This window comes from Cetorhinus maximus, unplaced genomic scaffold (assembly GCF_964194155.1).
Source record: "Cetorhinus maximus unplaced genomic scaffold, sCetMax3.hap1.1 HAP1_SCAFFOLD_2535, whole genome shotgun sequence".
In the NCBI taxonomy this organism is placed as follows: domain Eukaryota; kingdom Metazoa; phylum Chordata; class Chondrichthyes; order Lamniformes; family Cetorhinidae; genus Cetorhinus; species Cetorhinus maximus.
In genome coordinates this window covers 22975-43811 of record NW_027598472.1, presented here as the reverse complement: position 1 = coordinate 43811, position 20837 = coordinate 22975, and the positions used below count along the sequence as shown (strand labels likewise).

At 51.0% G+C, this 20837-nt stretch overlaps 1 protein-coding gene across 1 annotated transcript in view; it reads right to left on the bottom strand.

Moving 5' to 3' along the window:
- Nucleotides 1-1421: 1421 nt before the first annotated feature.
- Nucleotides 1422-20837, bottom strand: part of LOC144677439 (membrane-associated guanylate kinase, WW and PDZ domain-containing protein 1-like) — a gene marked incomplete at its 3' end in the record, with an annotated part of 41779 nt that continues 22363 nt past the window's right edge. The window contains exons 5-6 of the mRNA XM_078537532.1: nt 8740-8910; nt 1422-1503 (exon numbers count right to left, since the gene is read on the bottom strand). Of these exons, the coding sequence (XP_078393658.1) occupies nt 1422-1503; nt 8740-8910 (253 nt within the window). The remainder of the gene's footprint in view (nt 1504-8739; nt 8911-20837) is intronic.

Below are 20837 nucleotides of genomic sequence, written 5' to 3'. Positions count from 1 at the left end.
TAACCCGGGCCCACACAGCACAGGCCTCACTGGGAGTGACCCAGACCCTGCACAGCACAGGCCTCACTGGGAGTAACCCGGGGCCCACACGGCACAGGCCTCACTGGGAGTAACCCGGGGCCCACACGGCACAGGCCTCACTGGGAGTGACCCGGGGCCCACACAGCACAGCCCTCACTGGGAGTGACCCGGGGCCCACACAGCACAGGCCTCACTGGGAGTGACCCGGGGCCCACACAGCACAGGCCTCACTGGGAGTGACCCGGGGCCCACACGGCACAGGCCTCACTGGGAGTGACCCGGGGCCCACACAGCACAGGCCTCACTGGGAGTGACACGGGGCCCACACAACACAGGCCTCACTGGGAGTGACCCGGGGCCCACACGGCACAGGCCTCACTGGGAGTGACCCAGGGCCCACACGGCACAGGCCTCACTGGGAGTGACCCGGGGCCCACACGGCACAGGCCTCACTGGGAGTGACCCGGGGCCCACACGGCACAGGCCTCACTGGGAGTGACCCGGGGCCCACACGGCACAGGCCTCACTGGGAGTGACCCGGGGCCCACACAGCACAGGTCTCACTGGGAGTGACCCGGGGCCCACACAGCACAGGTCTCACTGGGAGTGACCCGGGGCCCACACGGCACAGGCCTCACTGGGAGTGACCCGGGGCCCACACGGCACAGGCCTCACTGGGAGTGACCCGGGGCCCACACAGCACAGGCCTCACTGGGAGTGACCCGGGGCCCACACAGCACAGGTCTCACTGGGAGTGACCCGGGGCCCAAAGTGCTGGCACTGCGGCCCCTCCAACGAGACACTGCAGCCCCTCCAGCAGGGCACTGGCTGGCACTGCAGCCCCTCCAGCAGGGCACTGGCTGGCACTGCGGCCCCTCCAGGCTGCTCTTGGCTTTTTCACTGTGACTGAGCTGCAATCCCCGGTGTCACTGAAGGAAACGGGGCAGTTGGTTTCGCGTAGAGTAATATCAAACAAAGAGTATCACAAGAATGACCAGCTCAAACAGCAAGGTGACCAGTTTACCGAGGAGGCCCTTCAGCCCGTCATCTCCGTACTGCTCTTTCAAGCAATAGCTCGATTAATCGCGCTCCTCCCTGCTCCATCCCCCATCATCCGGCAAATGCTGCCCCTGCAAGTATTTATGCAATTTTCCCTTTTGTTCTGATTGAATCTGCTTCCACTGAATGCCCTTTCAGCAGCATGTTCCTGATCACAATAACTGGCTGCGTGAAATGTCTCTCCCCATCTCCCCCACTCTGCTTCTTTTACCAATTGTCTTCCATCTGTGTTCCTCTGGTTACCGACCCCACCCTGGGGAGTCCGGCATCCTGTGCTCCTGGGATAAAGGACACCTCATAGTCTGTACAACATAAATGACAGAAGCAGTCCCTCCACGCACCTTACTCCTGGGATGTCACGTGGTGCCGAGAGGCTCCGAGGTCTTCGCTCTCCCTCCCGGGAATCGGATTTACTGGAGCTCCCTGTTGGGATTAACAGGAAGGCATTAACAACTAATCACAATCTGCTCGGACACCTCTACTGGTGGGGTAGTCCCATAACACAACCTCACAGTGCAGAGGGAGCTTTACTCTGTATCTAACCCCGTGCTGTACCTGTCCTGGGAGTGTTTGATGGGGACAGTGTTGAGGGAGCTTTACTCTGTATCTAACCCCGTGCTGTACCTGTCCTGGGAGTGTTTGATGGGGACGGTGTAGAGGGAGCTTTACTCTGTATCTAACCCCGTGCTGTACCTGTCCTGGGAGTGTTTGATGGGGACGGTGTAGAGGGAGCTTTACTCTGTATCTAACCCCGTGCTGTACCTGTCCTGGGAGTGTTTGATGGGGACGGTGTAGAGGGAGCTTTACTCTGTATCTAACCCTGTGCTGTACCTGTCCTGGGAGTGTTTGATGGGGACGGTGTAGAGGGAGCTTTACTCTGTATCTAACCCCGTGCTGTACCAGTCCTGGGAGTGTTTGATGGGGACGGTGTAGAGGGAGCTTTACTCTGTATCTAACCCCGTGTTGTACCTGTCCTGGGAGTGTTTGATGGGGACAGTGTAGAGGGAGCTTTACTCTGTATCTAACCCCGTGCTGTACCTGTCCTGGGAGTGTTTGATGGGGACGGTGTAGAGGGAGCTTTACTCTGTATCTAACCCTGTGCTGTACCTTGAGCTGGGCCTATTGGTAATATAGGAGATATATTGGTGATATAGGAGTTTTATTGGTGATATAGGAGATATATTGGTGATATAGGAGATATATTGGTGATATATTGGTGATATATGAGATATATTGGTGATATATGTGATATATGAGATATATTGGTGATATACTGGTGATATATTGGTGATATATTGGTGATATATTGGTGATATAGGAGATATATTGGTGATTATGTGATATATGAGATATATTGGTGATATATGTGATATATGAGATATATTGGTGATATATTGGTGATATATTGGTGATATATTGGTGATATATGAGATATATTGGTGATATATGTGATATATTGGTGATATATTGGTGATATAGGAGATATATTGGTGATATATTGGTGATATAGGAGATATATTGGTGATATAGGAGATATATTGGTGATATATGAGATATATTGGTGATATATGTGATATATTGGTGATATATTGGTGATATAGGAGATATATTGGTGATATAGGAGATATATTGGTGATATATTGGTGATATAGGAGATATATTGGTGATATATGAGATATATTGGTGATATATGTGATATATTGGTGATATATTGGTGATATGGGAGATATATTGGTGATATATTGGTGATATAGGAGATATATTGGTGATATATGAGATATATTGGTGATATATGAGATATATTGGTGATATATGTGATATATTGGTGATATATTGGTGATATAGGAGATATATTGGTGATATATTGGTGATATATGAGATATATTGGTGATATATTGGTGATATATTGGTGATATAGGAGATATATTGGTGATATATTGGTGATATAGGAGATATATTGGTGATATATTGGTGATATATTGGTGATATATTGGTGATATAGGAGATATATTGGTGATATATTGGTGATATATGAGATATATTGGTGATATATTGGTGATATATTGGTGATATATTGGTGATATAGGAGATATATTGGTGATATATTGGTGATATATGAGATATATTGGTGATATATTGGTGATATATTGGTGATATATTGGTGATATATTGGTGATATATTGGTGATATATGTGATATATTGGTGATATATTGGTGATATATTGGTGATATATTGGTGATATACTGGTGATATACTGGTGATATAGGAGATATATTGGTGATATATTGGTGATATATGAGATATATTGGTGATATATTGGTGATATATTGGTGATATACTGGTGATATAGGAGATATATTGGTGATATATGAGATATATTGGTGATATATTGGTGATATATTGGTGATATACTGGTGATATAGGAGATATATTGGTGATATATTGGTGATATATGAGATATATTGGTGATATATTGGTGATATATTGGAGATATATTGGTGATATATTGGTGATATATTGGTGATATATTGGTGATATATGTGATATATTGGTGATATATTGGTGATTATGTGATATATGAGCGCGACTCTCTGGGGAAAGTGGCTTTCACAGCTGGTGTCCAAGTGTGGGATATCCCAGCCGGGAAGATGGTCATTCTCCCTGTGTCGGATCTTTGAAGGAGCTGTCCTATTAATCCTGCTCTCTTGCTGTTTCCCCACAGCTCTGGAAATCTTTCCTTTTGAAAGAAAGATTGATTATCCATTTTAAAATATTCGGGAATAAACTTCCACCATCCTCGCAGGCAGAGCATTACATGTCCCAGAACTGGCTGTGTCAAGAAAAATCCTCCTCTTTCCTCCTCTGGTCCTCCTCTCTCTGCCTCCCTCTGCTTCTCCTCTCTCTGCCTCCCTCTGCTTCTCCTCTCTCTGCCTCCCTCTGCTTCTCCTCTCTCTGCCTCCCTCTGGTCCTCCTCGCTCTGCCTCCCTCTGGTCCTCCTCTCTCTGCCTCCCTCTGGTCCTCCTCTCTCTGCCTCCCTCTGGTCCTCCTCTCTCTGCCTCCCTCTGCTTCTCCTCTCTCTGCCTCCCTCTGGTCCTCCTCTCTCTGCCTCCCTCTGGTCCTCCTCTCTCTGCCTCCCTCTGCTTCTCCTCTCTCTGCCTCCCTCTGCTTCTCCTCTCTCTGCCTCCCTCTGCGTCCCCTCTCTCTGCCTCCCTCTGGTCCTCCTCTCTCTGCCTCCCTCTGGTCCTCCTCTCTCTGCCTCCCTCTGCTTCTCCTCTCTCTGCCTCCCTCTGGTCCTCCTCTCTCTGCCTCCCTCTGCTTCTCCTCTCTCTGCCTCCCTCTGGTCCTCCTCTCTCTGCCTCCCTCTGGTCCTCCTCTCTCTGCCTCCCTCTGCTTCTCCTCTCTCTGCCTCCCTCTGGTTCTCCTCTCTCTGCCTCCCTCTGCTTCTCCTCTCTCTGCCTCCCTCTGGTCCTCCTCTCTCTGCCTCCCTCTGCTTCTCCTCTCTCTGCCTCCCTCTGGTTCTCCTCTCTCTGCCTCCCTCTGGTCCTCCTCGCTCGGCGTCCCTCTGGTCCTCCTCTCTCTGCCTCCCTCTGGTCCTCCTCTCTCTGCCTCCCTCTGGTCCTCCTCTCTCTGCCTCCCTCTGGTTCTCCTCTCTCTGCCTCCCTCTGGTTCTCCTCTCTCTGCCTCCCTCTGGTCCTCCTCTCTCTGCCTCCCTCTGGTCCTCCTCGCTCGGCGTCCCTCTGGTCCTCCTCTCTCTGCCTCCCTCTGGTCCTCCTCGCTCTGCCTCCCTCTGGTCCTCCTCTCTCTGCCTCCCTCTGGTCCTCTTCACTCGGCGTCCCTCTGGTCCTCTTCACTCGGCGTCCCTCTGGTCCTCTTCGCTCGGCGTCCCTCTGGTCCTCTTCGCTCGGCGTCCCTCTGGTCCTCTTCGCTCGGCGTCCCTCTGGTCCTCTTCGCTCGGCGTCCCTCTGGTCCTCTTCGCTCGGCGTCCCTCTGGTCCTCTTCGCTCGGCGTCCCTCTGGTCCTCTTCGCTCGGCGTCCCTCTGGTCCTCTTCGCTCTGCCTCCCTCTGGTCCTCTTCTCTCTGCCTCCCTCTGGTTCTCTTCCCTCTGCGTCCCTCTGGTCCTCTTCACTCTGCGTCCCTCTGGTCCTCTTCACTCTGCGTCCCTCTGGTCCTCTTCACTCTGCGTCCCTCTGGTTCTCTTCACTCAGCGTCCCTCTGGTTCTCTTCCCTCTGCGTCCCTCTGGTCCTCTTCACTCTGCGTCCCTCTGGTCCTCTTCACTCTGCGTCCCTCTGGTTCTCTTCACTCAGCGTCCCTCTGGTTCTCTTCCCTCTGCGTCCCTCTGGTTCTCTTCACTCAGCGTCCCTCTGGTTCTCTTCCCTCTGCGTCACTCTGGTTCTCTTCACTCTGCCTCCCTCTGGTTCTCTTCACTCTGCCTCCCTCTGGTTCTCCTCACTCTGCGTCCCTCTGGTTCTCCTCACTCTGCGTCCCTCTGGTTCTCTTCACTCTGCGTCCCTCTGGTTCTCTTCGATCTGTGTCCCTCTGCTTCCTGACCCTCCTGTCACTGGAAACAGTTGCCTCTTATTTAATCTCTTTAAAAAAAATCCTTCATGATTTTGAAAGCTCTGTGAACTCTCCAGTGAGTCACTGCTCTGTGCTGAACAATATCAGTTTCTCCAAGTCACTGAGGTCGCTCACCCATTGATACCAATCTACTAAATCTTATCTACAGCCTCTCATCCGATATCTCACTGCAGAGCCTCGGTGAGACCACGCCTGGAGTAAAGCGTCCATTTGTAGTCACCTTACCCAGGGGAAGGGAATACTTGCCTTGAAGGTTCACTTGACTGGTTCCTGGTATGATGGGGACTGTCCCCTGAGAGATGGCGTAAATCAGGCCTATATTTCCTCGGGTTTAGAAGAATGAGAGATGCTCGTAGTGAAACATGTCAAATACTTAAGGGACTTGGCAAGGTAGACACTGAGAGGCTGTTTCCCCACTCTGGCTGGAGAATCACAGATTCACACAGAGCAGAAGAGGCCCTTCGGCCCATCGAGTCTGCACCGACATGTGAGAAACACCTGACCTACCTCCCTAATCCCATTTACCAGCACTTGGCCCATAGCCTCGAATGTTATGACGATGCCAAGTGCTCATCCAGGTACTTTTTAAAGGATGTGAGGCTAACCCACCTCCACCACCCTCCCAGGCAGCGCATTCCAGACCGTCACCGCCCTCTGGGTAAAAAAGTTTTTCCTCTAGAACATGGGGTCAGAGTCTCAGGATAAGGGGTTTTGAACTGAGATGAAATTTCTTGACTCAAGTGGGTAGTGAAATTTTGGAATTCTCTACCCGAGGAGAGTGTGAATTCAGTCAATGAATATAGTCAAGACTTAGAGTAACAGCTTAATGGGTCCTAAGGGGATTAAGGGATATGGGGATAGTTGGGAAGATGGAGTTGAGGTACAAGGTTAGCGATGATCCAGTTGAATAGCGGAGTGGGCTAAAGGGGGTGAATCGCTCACCCCTGCTCCTATTTTTGAATCTTATTTTCCTAGATTTTCTGAAACGATGGGTTCTGCTTAATCCAGCTTCTCAGATACGTCTTTTCACATTTCTCCACGTTGAATATGTACTGGGTTCTGATGGTCTCACCAACCCCTCTCTTTTCTGTCTCTATTTCACTGTTGCTGGGTTTTTTTGGTCACTCTCTCTGTCCCGGTTCTATCCCAGAGCACCGATTCTGGCATGGTGAAGCAGCTATCCCCAGCCCACATACTCGCGGCTGGAGCACAAGGATCCGGCACATGAAGAGTTAATGTGGGACGGGGTGCAGTACCGCCCACACACGACCTGCACCTCGAGGTCAGTCTGGTGTCAGGACAGAGCCGTGTGCGCAAGCAAGCACGGAGACGGCTTGAACCCCTTACTGTGTGTATGTGCATTGTTCCTGTAGTTAATAAAGACATACAGTTAACTGACTTCAGATGACAAGGCATCATTAAAACATACTGAATGGTATCCAACACCCAACAACAGTGGCAAATACCCCCAGTTCAACCTGTAGGAACTGCAGTCTTCTGAAGCACCCTCAATGCCGGGCAGGGTGCATTATAGTAGCCCTTGCCTTTCCAATGCTGAGAATTTCACAAAAGCATGAGTTGGAAACTCCGAACAGAGGAACAGGAGGAGGCCACTCAGCCCCTTGGACAAGTTCCAGCATTCAATTGGATCACAGCCAATCTACATACGAATTAGGAGAGGGAGGAGGCCATTCAGCCCCTTGGTGTCTGCTCCAGCAAGATCATGGCTGATCTGACTGTGGCCTCGATGCCACTCTCCTGCCTGCCCATCTCAGCCCCATGACCGTCTTGCTGGTCAAGAATCTATCCACCGCTACCTTAAAAATATTCACAGCCTCCACTGTTCTCTGGGGAACAGAGTCCCACAGACTCATGAAAATAAAAAATCTCCTTATCTCTGTCTTAAGTGGGAGACCCTTGAATCTTTAAACTGTGTCCCCCAGTTCTAGGCTCCCCCACAACAGGAGACATGTTCTCAGCGTCCACCCTGTCAAGCCCCCTCAGGATCTCATCAGTTTCAATAAGATCACCCCTCACTCTTCTAAACTGCAATGGATACAGGCCCAACCTTTCTTCACAGGATAACCCCCTCATCCCAGGGATAACTTCTCTGAACTGCCTCGAGTGCAATTCTATCCTTTCTTAAATAAGGAGTCCAAAACCGTACACAGTACTCCAGATGTGGTCTCACCAAGGCCCTGTACAGCTGTAGTAAAACTTCCCTACTTCTATACTCCATTCCCCTTGCAATAAACACCAACGTGCCACTTGCCTTCCTAATCACTTGCTGTACCTGCAGACTAACTTGATGTGATTCATGCACCAGGACACCCAGATCCCTCTGTACCGCAGAGTTCTGTAATCCCTCTCTATTTAAACAATATGCTGCTGTTCTACTCGTCCTGCCCAAGTGAACAGGTTCACATTGTCCCACATTATACTCCACTTACACTCCATTATCTACTTTCCACCTTAATTCCAATCACCCTTAACACCCTTGGGTCCAATGACAACCTCAAATTTGTCATTTTGAATTTGCCCTCAGCCTCGACAGGAGAGAGTTCCACCAGCCTCTGCGTGAATAGGGGCCTCCTGAACGGCCTGGCTCCAGTTTTAACATTCTGCCCCAATGTTCTGGGTCTCCCCCCACCCCCAACAGAGGAAATACCTTCTCTCTATCGACCCTATCCAATCCTTTCATGATCTGAAACCCCCTCGATCAGATCGCCGATCGGATACGAGAGCGAATGCGAGACAAATCTTTACAAACTGTCCTCAGAAGAAAATTCCTTTAGGCACGGTATCACTCGACACCCAAAACCAATTCCTCCTTTCTGAGGTACGGGGTCAGAAAAGAATGCAAGTTCCAGAGCTGGGGGGTTGGGGGTTTGGTGGGGATTGGCTGGGTGGTGGGGGTGGTCTATGCAGAGATCTTGACCACTGAAGTGAAGCATATTGTCCAGCCCTGTTAGTTCCAGGCCACATTCTGTTCGGCTCATGTATTCCTAATCCCGGCTCCCTTGGATTTGGTCTGAAGGGAACAGGGACAGCACTCTGTCAGTGTCAGGCTCCCACTCACCATTACATTCCTGAGAGCTGAGATATGATTTTCGACTGCTGCCTTTCTCCTTGACTCCGTGAGGGCGTCCATTGTGCACAGGCCTGCGATCTCCCACCTGGGAGCTCTGGTGAGGATCTGTGAGGTTCCTGTTTGCTGAGTGACTGGTCTTCAGAGAAACGAAGGCACTGGCTGAGGGAACCACACACAGGGGGTCAAAAAACACTGGCCTCCCTGGGATACAGAGAGTCTCTGTATAAACAACACACAGAGAGTAAATATACACTGACCTCCCTGGGATACACAGAGACTCTGTATAAACCACACACAGAGAGTTAATATACACTGACCTCCCTGGGATACACAGAGACTCTGTATAAACCACACACAGAGAGTTAATAAACCCTGCTGATAGACGGTGCCTCTGTCTAAGTGGTAAATGATCTCGGGCCCTCTCGCTGCCTCCACACGGTTCCAGTTTAAAATAAGCGGAACCTCACCGGAGACTCATTATTCTCCAACTCCGACAGCAAAGTCGGTTTGAAGCCTTACGTCGAAATCGCGTCGCTCTCCGCAGCGCTGTCCGCGTTCGTCCAAACATCCTGCGCATCCCTGCGCTGGGAATGGGATTCGGGGACGGGAATGGTGCCTCTCTCGCCCTTCACACTGTCTGACTCCCTGGGCCGGAGTAGAGACTGGGCTCCCTCATCTACATCCTAATGTTTACAGCCCGTCCCGCTCCAGTGCTTCCCAACATCACAAGACTGAGCTCACACCCTCCTTCATCAGCTCTGTCCATATTCCCAGACCCTCCACTTGAGCCCCACACAGCAGCAAAGGTACAGGTCCAGCCCTGGTCTGTGTGAGGATTGCTGCTCTGACAGGCGCTCGATTGAGGTTGGGAGGAGAGGGATGTTTCAGCCGGAGACTCCGGCTCCCGATCAACATCCAGAGACTGGGAAGTAAACCTCTGTGACAGAGCTGAGCAGATACAGTCCCCTGTTCAATAAGGATACTTTCCTGCGTGTGTACACACACACACACACACAGGCTGAAGGGTGGCCAGACTGGTAAACTGGCATGCGGGTGAAGGCAGGGGTGGAGGGTAGGGCATGTTTGTACAGGTGCTAATGGTCTGTGCCCCCTAAAGGGTTCAGGTGAATTATTTAAATGTGAGAACAACCAGCAGAATCCATCAACATTCCTGAATCCATCAACACTCTCCCCATAGCCCTGTATCAATCCCAAACTAATCCCACTGCCCCGCTCTCTCCCCATAGCCCTGTATCAATCCCCAAACTAATCCCACTGCCCCCCTCTCTCCCCATAGCCCTGTATCAATCCCCAAACTAATCCCACTGCCCCGCTCTCTCCCCATAGCCCTGTATCAATCCCCAAACTAATCCCACTGCCCCACTCTCTCCCCATAGACCTGTATCAATCCCCAAACTAATCCCCCTGTCCCGCTCTTTCCCCGCAGCCCTGTATCAATCCCCAAACTGATCCCACTGCCTCGCTCTCTCCCCATAGCCTTGTATCAATCCCAAACTAATCCCACTGCCCCACCCTCTCCCAATAGCCTTGTATCAATCCCCAAACTAATCCCACTGCCCCACTCTCTCCCAATAGCCTTGTATCCATCCCAAAATGAATCCCACTGCCCCACTCTCTCCTAATGGCCCTGTATCGATCCGAAATTAATATATACTGACCTCCCTGGGATACACAGAGCCTCTGTAGAAACAACACACAGAGAGTAAATATACACTGACCTCCCTGGGATACACAGAGACTCTGTATAAACCACACACAGAGAGTTAATAAACCCTGCTGATAGACGGTGCCTCTGTCTAAGTGGTAAATGATCTCGGGCCCTCTCGCTGCCTCCACACGGTTTCAGTTTAAAATAACCGGAACCTCACCGGAGACTCATTATTCTCCAACTCCGACAGCAAAGTCGGTTTGAAGCCTTACGTCGAAATCGCGTCGCTCTCCGCAGCGCTGTCCGCGTTCGTCCAAACATCCTGCGCATCCCTGCGCTGGGAATGGGATTCGGGGACGGGAATGGTGCCTCTCTCGCCCTTCACACTGTCTGACTCCCTGGGCTGGAGTGGAGTCTGGGCTCCCTCATCGACATCCTAATGTTTACAGCCCGTCCCGCTCCAGTGCTTCCCAACATCACAAGACTGAGCTCACACCCTCCTTCATCAGCTCTGTCCATATTCCCAGCTTCTCCACTTGAGCCCCACACAGCAGCAAAGGTACAGGTCCAGCCCGGGTCCGTGTGGAGATTGCTGCTCGGACAGGCGCTCGATTGAGGGTCGGAGGAGAGGGATGTTTCAGCCGGAGACTCCTGCTCCCGATCACCATCCAGAGACTGGGAAGTAAACCTCTGTGACAGAGCTGAGCAGAAACAGTTCCCTGTTCAAAAAGGATAAATACTGACCCACCCTGGGATACACAGAGACTCTGTATAAACCACACACAGAGAGTTAATATACACTGACCCTCCCTGGGATACACAGAGACTCTGTATAAACCACACACAGAGAGTTAACATACACTGTGACCTCCCTGGGATACACAGAGTCTCTGTATAAACCACACACAGAGAGTTAATATACACTGACCCTCCCTGGGATACACAGAGCCTCTGTATAAACCACACACCGAGATTTAATATACACTGACCTCCCTGGGATACACAGAGACTCTGTATAAACCACACACAGAGAGTTAATAAACACTGACCTCCCTGGGATACACAGAGACTCTGTATAAACCACACACAGAGAGTTAATAAACACTGACCTCCCTGGGATACACAGAGTCTCTGTATAAACCACACACAGAGAGTTAATAAACCCTGCTGATAGACGGTGCCTCTGTCTAAGTGGTAAATGATCTCGGGCCCTCTCGCTGCCTCCACACGGTTTCCAGTTTAAAATAACCGGAAACTCACCGGAGACTCATTATTCTCCAACTCCGACAGCAAAGTCGGTTTGAAGCCTTACGTCGAAATCGCGTCGCTCTCCGCAGCACTGTCCGCGTTCGTTCAAACATCCTGCGCATCCCTGCGCTGGAAATGGGATTCGGGGCCGGGAATGGTGCCTCTCTCGCCCTTCACACTGTCTGACTCCCTGGGCCGGAGTGGAATGTGGGCTCCCTCATCTACATCCTAATGCTTACAGCCCGTCCCGCTCCAGTGCTTCCCAACATCACAAGACTGAGCTCACACCCTCCTTCATCAGCTCTGTCCATATTCCCAGCTTCTCCACTTGAGCCCCACACAGCAGCAAAGGTACAGGTCCAGCCCTGGTCCGTGTGGAGATTGCTGCTCTGACAGGCGCTCGATTGAGGTTCGGAGGAGAGGGATGTTTCAGCCAGAGACTCCTCCTCCCGATCACCATCCAGAGACTGGGAAGTAAACCTCTGTGACAGAGCTGAGCAGAAACAGTTCCCTGTTCAATAAGGATCAATACTGACCCACCCTGGGATACACAGAGACTCTGTATAAACCACACACAGAGAGTTAATATACACTGACCCTCCCTGGGATACACAGAGAGTTAATAAACGCTGCTGATAGACGGTGCCTCTGTATAAGTGGTAAATGATCTCGGGCCCTCTCGCTGCCTCCACACGGTTTCAGTTTAAAATAACCGGAATCTCACCGGAGACTCATTATTCTCCAACTCCGACAGCAAAGTCGGTTTGAAGCCTTACGTCGAAATCGCGTCGCTCTCCGCAGCGCTGTCCGCGTTCGTTCACACATCCTGCGCATCCCTGCGCTGGGAATGGGATTCGGGGCCGGGAATGGTGCCTCTCTCGCCCTTCACACTGTCTGACTCCCTGGGCCGGAGTGGAGTCTGGGCTCCCTCATCTACATCCTAATGCTTACAGCCCGTCCCGCTCCAGTGCTTCCCAACATCACAAGACTGAGCTCACACCCTCCTTCATCAGCTCTGTCCATATTCCCAGCACCTCCACTTGAGCCCCACACAGCAGCAAAGGTACAGGTCCAGCCCTGGTCCGTGTGGAGATTGCTGCTCGGACAGGCGCTCGATTGAGGTTCGGAGGAGAGGGATGTTTCAGCCGGAGACTCCTGCTCCCGATCACCATCCAGAGACTGGGAAGTAAACCTCTGTGACAGAGCTGAGCAGATACAGTTCCCTGTTCGATATGGATCAATACTGACCAACCCTGGGATACACAGAGTCTCTGTATAAACCAAACACAGAGAGTTAATATACACTGACCTCCCTGGGATAGACAGAGACTCTGTATAAACCACACACAGAGAGTTAATATACACTGACCTCCCTGGGATACACAGAGTCTCTGTATAAACCACACACCGAGATTTAATATACACTGACCTCCCTGGGATACACAGAGTCTCTGTATAAACCACACACAGAGAGTTAATATACACTGACCCTCCCTGGGATACACAGAGTCTCTGTATAACCCACACACAGAGAGTTAATAAACACTGACCTCCCTGGGATACACAGAGTCTCTGTATAAACCACACACAGAGAGTTAATAAACACTGACCTCCCTGGGATACACAGAGTCTCTGTATAAACCACACACACAGAGTTAATAAACCCTGCTGATAGACGGTGCCTCTGTCTAAGTGGTAAATGATCTCGGGCCCTCTCGCTGCCTCCACACGGTTTCAGTTTAAAATAACCGGAACCTCACCGGAGACTCATTATTCTCCAACTTCGACAGCAAAGTCGGTTTGAAGCCTTACGTCGAAATCGCGTCGCTCTCCGCAGCGCTGTCCGCGTTCGTCCAAACATCCTGCGCATCCCTGCGCTGGGAATGGGATTCGGGGACGGGAATGGTGCCTCTCTCGCCCTTCACACTGTCTGACTCCCTGGGCTGGAGTGGAGTCTGGGCTCCCTCATCGACATCCTAATGCTTACAGCCCGTCCCGCTCCAGTGCTTCCCAACATCACAAGACTGAGCTCACACCCTCCTTCATCAGCTCTGTCCATATTCCCAGCACCTCCACTTGAGCCCCACACAGCAGCAAAGGTACAGGTCCAGCCCGGGTCCGTGTGGAGATTGCTGCTCGGACAGGCGCTCGATTGAGGGTCGGAGGAGAGGGATGTTTCAGCCGGAGACTCCTGCTCCCGATCACCATCCAGAGACTGGGAAGTAAACCTCTGTGACAGAGCTGAGCAGAAACAGTTCCCTGTTCAATAAGGATACTTTCCTGCGTGTGTACACACACACACACACACACACACACACACACACACACAGGTTGAAGGGTGGCCAGACTGGTAAACTGGCATGCGGGTGAAGGCAGGGGTGGAGGGTAGGGCATGTTTGTACAGATGGTAATGGTCTGTGCCCCCTAAAGGGTTCAGGAGAATTATTTAAATGTGAGAACAACCAGCAGAATCCATCAACATTCCTGAATCCATCAACACTCTCCCCTTAGCCCTGTATCAATCCCCAAACTAATCCCACTGCCCCGCTCTCTCCCCATAGCCCTGTATCAATCCCCAAACTAATCCCACTGCCCCGCTCTCTCCCCATAGCCCTGTATCAATCCCAAACTAATCCCACTGCCCCGCTCTCTCCCCATAGCCCTGTATCAATCCCCAAACTAATCCCACTGCCCCACTCTCTCCCCATAGACCTGTATCAATCCCCAAACTAATCCCACTGCCCCGCTCTCTCCCCATAGCCCTGTATCAATCCCCAAACTAATCCCACTGCCCCACTCTCTCCCCATAGCCCTGTATCAATCCCCAAACTAATCCCCCTGTCCCGCTCTTTCCCCGCAGCCCTGTATCAATCCCCAAACTGATCCCACTGCCTCGCTCTCTCCCCATAGCCTTGTATCAATCCCAAACTAATCCCACTGCCCCACCCTCTCCCAATAGCCTTGTATCAATCCCCAAACTAATCCCACTGCCCCACTCTCTCCCAATAGCCTTGTATCCATCCCAAAATGAATCCCACTGCCCCACTCTCTCCTAATGGCCCTGTATCGATCCGAAATTAATATATACTGACCTCCCTGGGATACACAGAGCCTCTGTATAAACAACACACAGAGAGTAAATATACACTGACCTCCCTGGGATACACAGAGACTCTGTATAAACCACACACAGAGAGTTAATAAACACTGACCTCCCTGGGATACACAGAGTCTCTGTATAAACCACACACAGAGAGTTAATAAACACTGACCTCCCTGGGATACACAGAGCCTCTGTATAAACCACACACAGAGAGTTAATAAACACTGACCTCCCTGGGATACACAGAGTCTCTGTATAAACCACACACACAGAGTTAATATACACTGACCCTCCCTGGGATACACAGAGCCTCTGTATAAACCACACACAGAGAGTTAATATACACTGACCTCCCTGGGATACACAGAGACTCTGTATAAACCACACACACCGAGATTTAATATACACTGACCTCCCTGGGATACACAGAGTCTCTGTATAAACCACACACAGAGAGTTAATAAACCCTGCTGATAGACGGTGCCTCTGTCTCAGTGGTAAATGATCTCGGGCCCTCTCGCTGCCTCCACACGGTTTCAGTTTAAAATAACCGGAACCTCACCGGAGACTCATTATTCTCCAACTTCGACAGCAAAGTCGGTTTGAAGCCTTACGTCGAAATCGCGTCGCTCTCCGCAGCGCTGTCCGCGTTCGTCCAAACATCCTGCGCATCCCTGCGCTGGGAATGGGATTCGGGGACGGGAATGGTGCCTCTCTCGCCCTTCACACTGTCTGACTCCCTGGGCTGGAGTGGAGTCTGGGCTCCCTCATCGACATCCTAATGTTTACAGCCCGTCCCGCTCCAGTGCTTCCCAACATCACAAGACTGAGCTCACACCCTCCTTCATCAGCTCTGTCCATATTCCCAGCACCTCCACTTGAGCCCCACACAGCAGCAAAGGTACAGGTCCAGCCCGGGTCCGTGTGGAGATTGCTGCTCGGACAGGCGCTCGATTGAGGGTTGGAGGAGAGGGATGTTTCAGCCGGAGACTCCTGCTCCCGATCACCATCCAGAGACTGGGAAGTAAACCTCTGTGACAGAGCTGAGCAGAAACAGTTCCCTGTTCAATAAGGATACTTTCCTGCGTGTGTACACACACACACACACACACACACACACACACAGGCTGAAGGGTGGCCAGACTGGTAAACTGGCATGCGGGTGAAGGCAGGGGTGGAGGGTAGGGCATGTTTGTACAGATGGTAATGGTCTGTGCCCCCTAAAGGGTTCAGGAGAATTATTTAAATGTGAGAACAACCAGCAGAATCCATCAACATTCCTGAATCCATCAACACTCTCCCCTTAGCCCTGTATCAATCCCCAAACTAATCCCACTGCCCCGCTCTCTCCCCATAGCCCTGTATCAATCCCCAAACTAATCCCACTGCCCCGCTCTCTCCCCATAGCCCTGTATCAATCCCAAACTAATCCCACTGCCCCGCTCTCTCCCCATAGCCCTGTATCAATCCCCAAACTAATCCCACTGCCCCACTCTCTCCCCATAGACCTGTATCAATCCCCAAACTAATCCCACTGCCCCGCTCTCTCCCCATAGCCCTGTATCAATCCCCAAACTAATCCCACTGCCCCACTCTCTCCCCATAGCCCTGTATCAATCCCCAAACTAATCCCCCTGTCCCGCTCTTTCCCCGCAGCCCTGTATCAATCCCCAAACTGATCCCACTGCCTCGCTCTCTCCCCATAGCCTTGTATCAATCCCAAACTAATCCCACTGCCCCACCCTCTCCCAATAGCCTTGTATCAATCCCCAAACTAATCCCACTGCCCCACTCTCTCCCAATAGCCTTGTATCCATCCCAAAATGAATCCCACTGCCCCACTCTCTCCTAATGGCCCTGTATCGATCCGAAATTAATATATACTGACCTCCCTGGGATACACAGAGCCTCTGTATAAACCACACACAGAGAGTTAATATACACTGACCTCCCTGGGATACACAGAGTCTCTGTATAAACCACACACAGAGAGTTAATAAACACTGACCTCCCTGGGATACACAGAGTCTCTGTATAAACCACACACAGAGAGTTAATATACACTGACCTCCCTGGGATACACAGAGATACTGTATAAACCACACACAGAGAGTTAATAAACACTGACCTCCCTGGGATACACAGAGACTCTGTATAAACCACACACAGAGAGTTAATATACACTTACCTCCCTGGGATACACACAGTCTCTGTATAAACCACACACAGAGAGTTAATAAACCCTGCTGATAGACGGTGCTTCTGTCTAAGTGGTAAATGATCTCGGGCCCTCTCGCTGCCTCCACACGGTTTCAGTTTAAAATAACCGGAACCTCACCGGAGACTCATTATTCTCCAACTCCGACAGCAAAGTCGGTTTGAAGCCTTACGTCGAAATCGCGTCGCTCTCCGCAGCGCTGTCCGCGTTCGTCCAAACATCCTGCGCATCCCTGCGCTGGGAATGGGATTCGGGGACGGGAATGGTGCCTCTCTCGCCCTTCACACTGTCTGACTCCCTGGGCCGGAGTGGAGTCTGGGCTCCCTCATCTACATCCTAATGTTTACAGCCCGTCCCGCTCCAGTGCTTCCCAACATCACAAGACTGAGCTCACACCCTCCTTCATCAGCTCTGTCCATATTCCCAGCACCTCCACTTGAGCCCCACACAGCAGCAAAGGTACAGGTCCAGCCCTGGTCCGTGTGGAGATTGCTGCTCGGACAGGCGCTCGATTGAGGGTCGGAGGAGAGGGATGATTCAGCCGGAGACTCCTGCTCCCGATCACCATCCAGAGACTGGGAAGTAAATCTCTGTGACAGAGCTGAGCAGAAACAGTTCCCTGTTCAAAAAGGATAAATACTGACCCACCCTGGGATACACAGAGACTCTGTATAAACCACACACAGAGAGTTAATATACACTGACCTCCCTGGGATACACAGAGTCTCTGTATAAACCACACACAGAGAGTTAATATACACTGACCTCCCTGGGATACACAGAGTCTCTGTATAAACCACACACAGAGAGTTAATAAACACTGACCCTCCCTGGGATACACAGAGCCTCTGTATAAACCACACACAGAGAGTTAACATACACTGACCTCCCTGGGATACACAGAGTCTCTGTATAAACCACACACACAGAGTTAATATACACTGACCCTCCCTGGGATACACAGAGCCTCTGTATAAACCACACACAGAGAGTTAATAAACACTGACCTCCCTGGGATACACAGAGACTCTGTATAAACCACACACAGAGAGTTAATAAACACTGACCTCCCTGGGATACACAGAGACTCTGTATAAACCACACACAGAGAGTTAATAAACACTGACCTCCCTGGGATACACAGAGACTCTGTATAAACCACACACAGAGAGTTAATAAACACTGACCTCCCTGGGATACACAGAGACTCTGTATAAACCACACACAGAGAGTTAATAAACACTGACCTCCCTGGGATACACAGAGACTCTGTATAAACCACACACAGAGAGTTAATAAACGCTGCTGATAGACGGTGCCTCTGTCTAAGTGGTAAATGATCTCGGGCCCTCTCGCTGCCTCCACACGGTTTCCAGTTTAAAATAACCGGAAACTCACCGGAGACTCATTATTCTCCAACTCCGACAGCAAAGTCGGTTTGAAGCCTTACGTCGAAATCGCGTCGCTCTCCGCAGCGCTGTCCGCGTTCGTTCAAACATCCTGCGCATCCCTGCGCTGGAAATGGGATTCGGGGCCGGGAATGGTGCCTCTCTCGCCCTTCACACTGTCTGACTCCCTGGGCCGGAGTGGAATGTGGGCTCCCTCATCTACATCCTAATGCTTACAGCCCGTCCCGCTCCAGTGCTTCCCAACATCACAAGACTAAGCTCACACCCTCCTTCATCAGCTCTGTCCATATTCCCAGCTTCTCCACTTGAGCCCCACACAGCAGCAAAGGTACAGGTCCAGCCCTGGTCCGTGTGGAGATTGCTGCTGTGACAGGCGCTCGATTGAGGTTCGGAGGAGAGGGATGTTTCAGCCAGAGACTCCTCCTCCCGATCACCATCCAGAGACTGGGAAGTAAACCTCTGTGACAGAGCTGAGCAGAAACAGTTCCCTGTTCAATAAGGATCAATACTGACCCACCCTGGGATACACAGAGACTCTGTATAAACCACACACAGAGAGTTAATATACACTGACCCTCCCTGGGATACACAGAGAGTTAATAAACGCTGCTGATAGACGGTGCCTCTGTATAAGTGGTAAATGATCTCGGGCCCTCTCGCTGCCTCCACACGGTTTCAGTTTAAAATAACCGGAATCTCACCGGAGACTCATTATTCTCCAACTCCGACAGCAAAGTCGGTTTGAAGCCTTACGTCGAAATCGCGTCGCTCTCCGCAGCGCTGTCCGCGTTCGTTCACACATCCTGCGCATCCCTGCGCTGGGAATGGGATTCGGGGACGGGAATGGTGCCTCTCTCGCCCTTCACACTGTCTGACTCCCTGGGCCGGAGTGGAGTCTGGGCTCCCTCATCTACATCCTAATGCTTACAGCCCGTCCCGCTCCAGTGCTTCCCAACATCACAAGACTGAGCTCACACCCTCCTTCATCAGCTCTGTCCATATTCCCAGACCCTCCACTTGAGCCCCACACAGCAGCAAAGGTACAGGTCCAGCCCTGGTCCGTGTGGAGATTGCTGCTCGGACAGGCGCTCGATTGAGGTTCGGAGGAGAGGGATGTTTCAGCCGGAGACTCCTGCTCCCGATCACCATCCAGAGACTGGGAAGTAAACCTCTGTGACAGAGCTGAGCAGATACAGTTCCCTGTTCGATATGGATCAATACTGACCAACCCTGGGATACACAGAGTCTCTGTGTAAACCACACACAGAGAGTTAATAAACACTGACCTCCCTGGGATACACAGAGACTCTGTATAAACCACACACAGAGAGTTAATAAACACTGACCTCCCTGGGATACACAGAGACTCTGTATAAACCACACACAGAGAGTTAATATACACTGACCCTCCCTGGGATAGACAGAGACTCTGTATAAACCACACACAGAGAGTTAATAAACACTGACCCTCCCTGGGATACACAGAGCCTCTGTATAAACCACACACAGAGAGTTAACATACACTGACCTCCCTGGGATACACAGAGTCTCTGTATAAACCACACACACAGAGTTAATATACACTGACCCTCCCTGGGATACACAGAGCCTCTGTATAAACCACACACAGAGAGTTAATAAACACTGACCTCCCTGGGATACACAGAGACTCTGTATAAACCACACACAGAGAGTTAATAAACACTGACCTCCCTGGGATACACAGAGACTCTGTATAAACCACACACAGAGAGTTAATAAACACTGACCTCCCTGGGATACACAGAGACTCTGTATAAACCACACACAGAGAGTTAATAAACACTGACCTCCCTGGGATACACAGAGACTCTGTATAAACCACACACAGAGAGTTAATAAACACTGACCTCCCTGGGATACACAGAGACTCTGTATAAACCACACACAGAGAGTTAATAAACGCTGCTGATAGACGGTGCCTCTGTCTAAGTGGTAAATGATCTCGGGCCCTCTCGCTGCCTCCACACGGTTTCCAGTTTAAAATAACCGGAAACTCACCGGAGACTCATTATTCTCCAACTCCGACAGCAAAGTCGGTTTGAAGCCTTACGTCGAAATCGCGTCGCTCTCCGCAGCGCTGTCCGCGTTCGTTCAAACATCCTGCGCATCCCTGCGCTGGAAATGGGATTCGGGGCCGGGAATGGTGCCTCTCTCGCCCTTCACACTGTCTGACTCCCTGGGCCGGAGTGGAATGTGGGCTCCCTCATCTACATCCTAATGCTTACAGCCCGTCCCGCTCCAGTGCTTCCCAACATCACAAGACTAAGCTCACACCCTCCTTCATCAGCTCTGTCCATATTCCCAGCTTCTCCACTTGAGCCCCACACAGCAGCAAAGGTACAGGTCCAGCCCTGGTCCGTGTGGAGATTGCTGCTGTGACAGGCGCTCGATTGAGGT